This window comes from Dendrobates tinctorius, unplaced genomic scaffold (assembly GCF_039654945.1).
Source record: "Dendrobates tinctorius isolate UK_male_01 unplaced genomic scaffold, ASM3965494v1 ptg000116l, whole genome shotgun sequence".
Classification (NCBI taxonomy): Eukaryota; Metazoa; Chordata; class Amphibia; order Anura; family Dendrobatidae; genus Dendrobates; species Dendrobates tinctorius.
Genome location: NW_027361784.1, coordinates 4,370,062 through 4,379,091, shown reverse-complemented (window position 1 = coordinate 4,379,091; position 9,030 = coordinate 4,370,062). Strand labels below are relative to the sequence as shown.

General features: G+C 41.3%; 1 protein-coding gene across 1 annotated transcript in view; it reads left to right on the top strand.

Annotated features, from left to right (window-relative positions):
- Positions 1 to 299: 299 nt before the first annotated feature.
- Positions 300 to 9,030, top strand: part of DPYS (dihydropyrimidinase) — a 104,722-nt gene continuing 95,991 nt past the window's right edge. Inside the window, exon 1 of the mRNA XM_073590167.1 lies at positions 300 to 656. Coding sequence (XP_073446268.1) covers positions 402 to 656 — 255 coding nt within the window. The 5' untranslated portion in view covers positions 300 to 401. The remainder of the gene's footprint in view (positions 657 to 9,030) is intronic.

Genomic DNA, 9,030 nt, shown 5'->3' with positions numbered 1-9,030 from the left:
CTAGAAGGGCTACAAAAAAATGAGAAGCATAATTTTTGTAATACAGTATATTAACGGCGCAAAACCACTATTTTTCGTGCTCCACTGTATAAAGGTTAACATTACGAATTCTGCTGTAAATCATAAACTTTAGAATATGAATGGGAGGAATGGTTAATCATACATAGTTGTGCTGAATGAGTGTCCCGTAAAAGGCGGAGGAGTGGTTTGTGAAACCTGTCCGTAATATTTAAAGCTGTCTCTGGTATGTACTATATCACATAACATACTAGACCGAAGCAGGGACAGAGTCCAGCTAAAAACCTGAGCTGTGACGAGCAGCAGAGATTCCGGGCACATCTCTTATAGGATTATACAAGTGGGAACTTTCTAGTATTTTTCTGGTCAAGTCAACCAGGCCCATGGCTTCAAAGAGAATTTTGATCAAAGGTGGGAAAATAGTGAACAGCGACTTTTCCCAGATATCTGATGTTTACATAAACAATGGAATAATCCAAGACATCGGAGAGAACCTACGACCTGATAACATTGCTGATTTGAAGATCATAGATGCCAGCGGTAAACTGGTGATACCCGGGGGCATCGATAGCCACACACACTTGGAGTTCACATTCATGAATACATCTTCTGTGGATGATTTCTACATCGGAACAAAGGTAATGACTTGGTTTGTAATTGACTTTAAACAAATAATATTCATTTTAGAATTAAAAATTCTGCAGATTTCTGCTAAACCTCCTATCAGATTTAACAATTTGGGCTGAACTCCATATTTATGTATCACCTGCGTCTTGTTAGACAGGACTTCATATTTTCATTTAGCATAATTTTCAATACTTTTATATTTATGGTCAGAAAGCAATACCAAGTCCGATCTGACGCTGTCTTTAGCCTACAACAGATTTGTCGTTAGGGCATCGTCGGTTCATCGATCACATTATTTTTTTTTTCAAATCCTGAAGATATGAACCAGTATTGATCATGTGTACATGACTTGTCGACTTTGGATGATGTCTTTTTGTTAAAAAAGTGCCCCATCACATATAGGAATGCCAAATGTAATGTGCAAGCAAACTGTCAATAAACATTCAGTTCTTCTACAGCGCCACCGCAGGTGAAATGAAGCATTACAAAGTGTTCATTAAATATCAGTGGTCTCTTCATTAACGAATCAATGCTCAAGGTTTCAGAGGGAAAGTAAGTTTATTGTAGCTGCTCTCAATTCTGCGAGTCTTGAACATTTCTATTTAGGGGTTAAAACTTACAAAGCCCTGACTTAAATATCATGTCATGTCATGGGATGCATTAGAAGAGGTCAGGGGACACTTGGAGTATTGTGTGCTATTTTGGACGCCGGTGCTCAAGAAAGACATTACTGAACTTGAAAGGGTTCAAAGGCGGGCTACTAAAATGATAAATGGAGTTGGTTCACTACAATACCCAGAAAGGTTATCAAAATTAGGTCTATTTACTCTAGAAAAGAGAAGACTTAGGGGAGACCGAATATATATGTACAAGTATATCAGAGGGCAATACAGAGATCTCTCCAATGAACTGTTTGTACCAAGGACTGTGACAAGAACAAGGGGGAATTCTCTTCGTTTGGAGGAAAGACCATTTCTGCACCAGCATAGAAGAGGGTTCTTCACGGTAAGAGCAGTGAGGCTCTGGAATTCTCTTCCTGAGGAAGTGGTGATGGCCAACTCACTGAATGAATTTAAGAAAGGAATGGATGCTTTTCTTGTGAGTAACAGTATAGAAGGTTACGAATAGCATAATATTATAGGTAGATGGTTGACCCAGCTTAGGGGAAGGAATTTTTTTCCCTATGGAGAAAATTGGCTTCTACTCTGTGGGTTTTTGGCTTCCCCAGGATCAACAATGCAGAACAGCTGCACTAAAAATAGGCTGAACTAGATGGACATAAGGTCTTCCTTCAGCCTTCAAAACTATGTTACTATGTTACTATGTATGACTTCACCCCTTGCTGAAATCATCCACCCCAAAACTTACATGCCCACGACTTGTCCCCCTGCTTAAGTCATCCACCCTGAAACCAATCACAACTTTTACTATGGAACCATTAAAGAGAAGGTGAGGCCTTTTAAGTTTGTGCTTCTTACTGGCAATCTACTGCAGCACAGGTGATATTACCTCTAGCCACTTCGCCAAAAGCTCAGAGTCACTTGGCACATCCTGCATAGCGGTTTTACCATGAGCAAACACCTGCATTTCCCTTAGCCTTACATATTGGAGACCCCATACACACCAAAACAAACCTGAAGCCACCTAGTGGGTCCAGAACTTTGATGGCTATCTAAAACCATCCATGATTAAAATCAATATCCAACTTCGAAAAGCTCCCTCAATTGCCACAACCTTTAGCTGGAATGAAAATAATTTCTATATCCAACTGTTGACCATCGCAAATTCCAAACCTCAGCCTCCGTTCTAACTCACCCAACTCCAAAGTTCTCCCAAACTAGCCAAGCCCAGGGTAGATTGTTGGTGCTTTCGACACCTCCTATCCACCACTCCCCTTTCTTCTGAAGTCTCACCCATTCTCCTCCTGCCTTCTACTACATTCCTACTTAGACCCTCCCTTTTATGTTCCGCCTCTTTTGCAATTTGCATTGCACATGTGCTCACTGACTTTGCATGGGAGATGCAACATTACAGACATTGCATGCAAATGACAGCCATACCAAACAAACATTTCATTGCTTTTTTAAGGACTGCTGCATCAGTAGCAAAATAAGAGCAATGCTTTTTGAAAAGAACATCTCTGTGATGTGATGCCACAGCAAGGCACTGTATGGCTGCACACAGTGCAGTGCCTAGAGGAATCCTGTGCTGCTGTACAGGCTCCGTGCACACCGCTCTTCTATGTAACGGAGCCATTGCTGTGTAAATAATCAGAGCTCCCACAATGACATGATCTTAGCTAATAGCAGATCAATCAATACCAACTAAATACACTGTGCTAAATAGTCTCATAAAACATCCATTTTATTATTATTTTTTTAAAACAATGATAACAATCACACATCCGTACAGAGTATCTCCAAAGTTGGACAACAACTATACTAATATATACAAGTGTTACAAAAGGTGCACAAGAGCAAACAGATCAAAATGAATCTGTAAATATAACTAGACAGATGGTGTAAAGATAAAAATACAAAGCCACATACTTACAGTACATCAAGTGATGTCCTCAGATGGCTAAAATGTGTAGTGTGGTTACCAGGCCCCTACGCACGTTTCACCCAAGCTTCATCAGGGGGTGCGTCACACTTTCTATTTCTATCTTTACTCTATCTGTCTAGTTATATTTACAGATTCATGTTGATCTGGTTGCTCTTGTGCACCTTTTGTATTACCTGTATACATTAGTGTAGTTGTAGTCCAACATTGGAGATACTCTGTACGTATGTGTGATCGTTACCATTGTTTTTTTTGTTTTTTTTTAATCTTTAATAAAATGGATGTTTTATGAGACTATTTAGCACAATTTATTTAGTTGGTATTGATTTTAATTATGATGTTTCTATGGCGCGTCTCTGTATATGTTTTGTCACATATGCTCATCATTTGTCGGTAATTAAATTAATTAAAATGTAAAACTTTTTTCAAGCACAATTTTATTTCAAATGTGTTCTCTGTTTTCGATAAGCCCTACTTGTTACAATGGTCCTTTTAGAATAAGCGGATTATAATTATATTATTATTATTACAAAGTTTCCCTCTGCTGGAACCCCCAGCTGTAATGTGGGGGTAATTCTGACTGTTTTTTCAAGTGTTCCTTTTTCCTGCAGCTCCCCCAGAGGGTAAATTAAGTATTACACAGTAGCCATATAATTTATTACGATGTCTGTATAATGAAGGATAGTAGAGGTTCCACAGACTTAGAGGCACTCTATACAGTTGCTCTTCTCTCTGTCCAAAAGAGGAATATCCTGAACAGAGGACCCTTTCCCGGTTCTATTAATTCAGAATTCCATATTAGGGAAAATTAATTTTCTATACTGAGCAACCACCTTGTGTGCAACATCTTGGCAAGATTTAATAATTTCTCTAAAATGACATATGATTAAATGACCATTGGAGGAAGGGGTTAAATTAGGGAGTTAGAGAATAAGTTAAATCAGAGGAGTGTGAGCAAAAAAAGAAAAAACATTATTCCACCAAGATAATATAAGGCCACCGGCCTCTGACAGCAGACGGAATGTACGTTATATGGTGATTGACAATGAAAGTGTTTCTGCAGTTTGAGCCTCTCCATGAAGCTGTTTCTTTAAACAAGACGATCTTGTCAGTCTGCAGAAGTAAAATAATAAAATACAACAGGAGCAAATGTAATGATTCTTATGGAACAACTCTACGTTTATGGCATGTACAGTAATCCATATCTCCCAACCATCTGTTCTGGCCATGTGGTGACCACACGGGAACTCATTAGAAGTCAGAGCACTGATACTGTGATGAGTTTAGCACCTGTGTGACCATCATACATGAGCAACGCAGATTTTGTGTCCTGTGGAAATAATAAATAAGCAATGTGTGTACCTATTGATGGGCAACATGTGAAGAGTTTTGAAAACTGCAAGAAAATGGTACAAAAAGCAAATAAATGTTATCATCCTGCTCCAATGACATGTCCCAATAAGCTGGCCATGGCTTTGCTGCTTGCTCTTCGGATCCTGTCTTCAGCTAAAATCCTGTTATAGCTCTCCTATTCACCAACCTGCTGGTGACATCTGGCTATTGGCCTGCCATTCTGTGCCTGCAAATACGGTATTAACGATTGCAAGTGTCGCAGTTCCACCCCTCAGTGTATCTGGGATGCAGTTACTGACAGCTCAGCCGTCCAATGTGGTACAGGTGTGTGCTGATGCTGTCAGTACTTTAATAGTTTTGTTGTCTATTTTGGCGATGACCGATGGCGTGTGCTGAGCTGTCAGTGTGTTGAATGACAGCTCGGCCATCCAGTCTGAGACCGGGAGGCGCTGGTTGTCTCCAGGTGTTTACTGACTCAGGTGATTCCCAGGCTACTTCACTGAGCTGTTTATCCCAGACCTCTGCCAGACATACATTCAGCTACTGTGTGGTTTGTTCCTCTGTGCCTTGCATTCTGTTTATAGATCTTTCGTTGGACTCCTTGATATCCCAGACTCAAAGCTTGGCCCTGAGAAGTGACTCGGTGTCACAGCAAGGCTCCTCTTCCTGAGTGTTGTGACTCTGTTTTTAACTCTATTTTACTCTATGTTTCTGGATATCATTTTTATCTCCTCCTGGTGCTGACCCTATGTGGGGAAGGTGACTTGACGGACAGATGTGACTGGTAGAAGGAGGGGACGGTTTGTGCACTAGGGACAGAGATTGACAGGTTAGAAAGGTAACAGCAGGGAAAGACAGAAAAGGGAGTGCTGTACCGTGAAATGACCACAAGATGGTAGGGGAAAGTAGTACAGGACTTAACATCAGCTTAGGGCTTAGGAATCCGCTTAGTCATGGGGGGCGGGGAGATAGGAGCCCGGGTGGGAAATTCCCCTGTGAGAGACGGGATAAATAGAAGAAGGCGGGGCTCCAGGGAGTCTAGTCTAGTCCCCGGAGGAGCTCAGAAGAAGACGGAGAAAGTGAGAAGAGCTCGGCCAGGGGGACGGACAAAGGAGAGACAGTCAGGGGGGTGGCCCTGACCCGACGGACTGCAGGACAGGCAAGGAAAAGAGGCAACCAGGGGGGAGACCCTGACTCGACGTACCGCAAGACAGACGAGGTCCCGGGGGTACCGATTGGAAGACGACCTCGGGCAGGTGAAGCGCTGGGGGTAGATTGGTCTAGGACAGCCCCCCAGTGAAAGATCCGCGAGGTGCGTTACTGCGACTGGAGCTGAAGAATAGGTACCCGGGCCTGGCGATACAGTGGTGTAAAGAAGCTGCGGTGCGTGTTTGGTGGTCGTCAGGAGGACGGCAAATAAATCCGGAACTGTTACAAGTGGAAGCTGTCTCCGTCTCATCTTTGCCTCATCTGGTAAGCAGTGGTCCACCCCCCAATCCGGCCCCCTACTACACCTACTATTACTTACTAACCACACATCCTGACCAAACTCTTGGTGTTCACCTTTGTTTCTGATTCTGACTATGCATCTATTTTGCATCAACACTACCGCAACTAATCAGTGGCCATGCAGTGGACCTCAACTATAACTTTTTGTATAGGTTAAAAACAGGGAGATTCCTTACATTCTGCTCCCCAGTAGGTCAGCACGAAACCGATTATGGCTTAGACTCCAAGCCATAGAATATCCACATCGTCGGTAAAAACGTAACTGCAAAATTATATAACTTTTCTCATCTCTCTAGTTGCTGATTTATTCCAATATTAATGGCCCTTAGTTGTGGCTCCTATGCAGAATGAATGAGCAAAAAAATCTTTTTTATCTGAAACTGTACCCATGACACTTCTTGACAGAATATACTCAGGCTGCAGCTTGGTCACAAGAAATCATTTCTCTTTAGTAATACGGCTTCATTGGGTCCAGCCAGGGTCAGTATGAAAAATAATGCTCCGAAGGCCCAGGAGAAGACAACCTAATTTGGGGGTGACTATAGAGATAGTTACTCACTTATACCTAGGGTTCTGTTTCCTGTGGGTTGACTTACAAATATCCTGCTTAGATTCAGAAACTTACAGCAATCTCTTGTACTTTGCACCACAATTCATTGATTCTCAAGGCAAGAAAGGTGTAGAAAATAATGTTATCAACTTTTTTTTTGTTACATGGTTAAAAAAGCTCTGCTTCTCTACTAGGAACTCTAGTCACCACTAAGAAGCTTTGATCGATACACCGAGTATGGCATTCTCTCAAAAATTTATGCATCCAAATGCACTGAGCTCCCACTAGTCCTGACTGTAGGCAGCTTAATTTTTTACACTCATTAGTGACTAAACATTTGTCATATAAAATCAAAAGGCTGTAAGGCCTTTGTTAACTCTTGCTGACAGACCCGCAATAAGAAATTCACAGGTCTGGATGTAATATGACTTTATCACCGTACTGGGGGAGTACAGTTGGTGGGCAAGGTGGGCAGTTCTGCTCTTCCTCTGTCTGTGACTCGTCTTGGTACACAGTGGCTGCTCTTTTTACCTTTGGGGATATTGTACCTGACTCGTTTCTGTTCTGCCTTCTGCTTAACACTAACACTACACAGGATCACGTCTCCCAACTTACCGTTCCAACTTTCTATGCACCATCTAACAATCGCCCACGAACCTGTATCGGAACCACTGTCAGTAAATTATGTCCTCTACTGCAGGTTGCACTGATACTTTTTCCATATTTTGAAGACATGTTCTGACCTATTTTTCCAGCCTGATCCTTTTAAATATTTATCTGAAAAGACAAATATGGAACTTGTTATAACAACCATGGCAATGTGCAGATCTATCATCCCCAGAACTTGGCATGACATAAATCATTTTACCAGTCCTGGGGCATGAGTATGAATTTCTCCATTCTCCACTTATATTAAAAGCCAAGTCAAATGTTCACATTGTCAAAAAGTACATAGATGTCATAAGATGCAAGGTTAATTATTACAATTATTTTATGGAAGATGATAACCACTATTCATATGGGCTGACACAGTCAGTAGAGGGCTCCTGTGCGAGAACAATATTTGGGTTCTTTGCAACCCAATAGCTCATCATTGCTTTGAAGGTGGTAGTGGGCTGCTTTACTTCTTGGGCCCCTTTGCGGCTGAACAGATTGCACTAATAGTATGTCTGTCTGGGACTGTTTACCTTTAAAGAAATTTGGACCAAAAATTAACTTGCCACCTATCAGCAGGATAAGTAATAATTGTATTCTCTCTGAGGTTCTCACTTGTGGCAGTGTTTTTGTGAGTGGGGTGAGTGTTTTTGTGAGTCCTTTGAATGGAGCGGTACTGTGTATGCATGACTACCATCGCTCCATTCATTTCTCTGGGTTTATGGGAATTGTATTTATTCTGACTCCATAACTAGGCTGCGTGTGTGGGGCGCTTGAGACGTTGTTTCTATGGATGTCTCTATGTACCAGTACTCACAAGAATAGATTTCATCAGATAGATTGACTCGACTGCAGAGGCTGAAGAGGTTCTATTTTCAAGCTGAATTCTTGTAGTTACACACAATTACAATAGGTAAAAAAAAGACTATTCTAAGCCAGAGATACAAAGACATGAGCTTCATAACATGGCTAACATACTCAGAGTGATGTAGAAGAAGGGAAGGGTTACTGACATAAGAGCTACGGAGCCAGACAGGGAGTTAGTGAGGACAAACTTCCAAAGGCAAACCTTATTACGTAGTGACATAACAGCAACATACAATACAGTACAATACTGTATGATTCTCAAGTCGTCGGACATGAGTATATTGCTCATGCGTTACCACTGCTCCCATAGATGGTGATTAATGCAGCAGTCACACAGGAGCACTATTGCTCCATTTAAACAAGAGACTCTGGGACCCTGGTTCTTAGGTAGGATTGATGAAGTTTCCAGTAGTCGAAGCCACAGCAATCATACAATTATCACTTATCCTGTAATGTGGTCAGGGTTTTGGCACCCAGTTTTCCCAGGCTAATGCAAGTCTTCCTAGTTTTTGTAATTATATATCATTCTTCCTGCCTTATCAGAGCTATCTAAACTAGAGGTGTCTTTTGGTACAATGAGAAAAGTGGATGACAATCCCCTCAGGGACAATGGCATACATTAATGTACAGTGGGTATGGAAAGTATTCAGACCCCTTTAAATTTTTCACTCTTTGTTTCATTGCAGCCATTTGGTAAATTTAAGAAAGTTCATTTTTTTCCTCATTAATGTACACTCTGCACCCCATCTTGACTGAAAAAAACAGAAATGTAGAAATCTTGGCAAATTTATTAAAAAAGAAAAACTGAAATATCACATGGTCATAAGTATTCAGACCCTTTGCTCAGTATTGAGGAGAAGCACCTTTTGAGCTAGTACAGCCATGAGTCT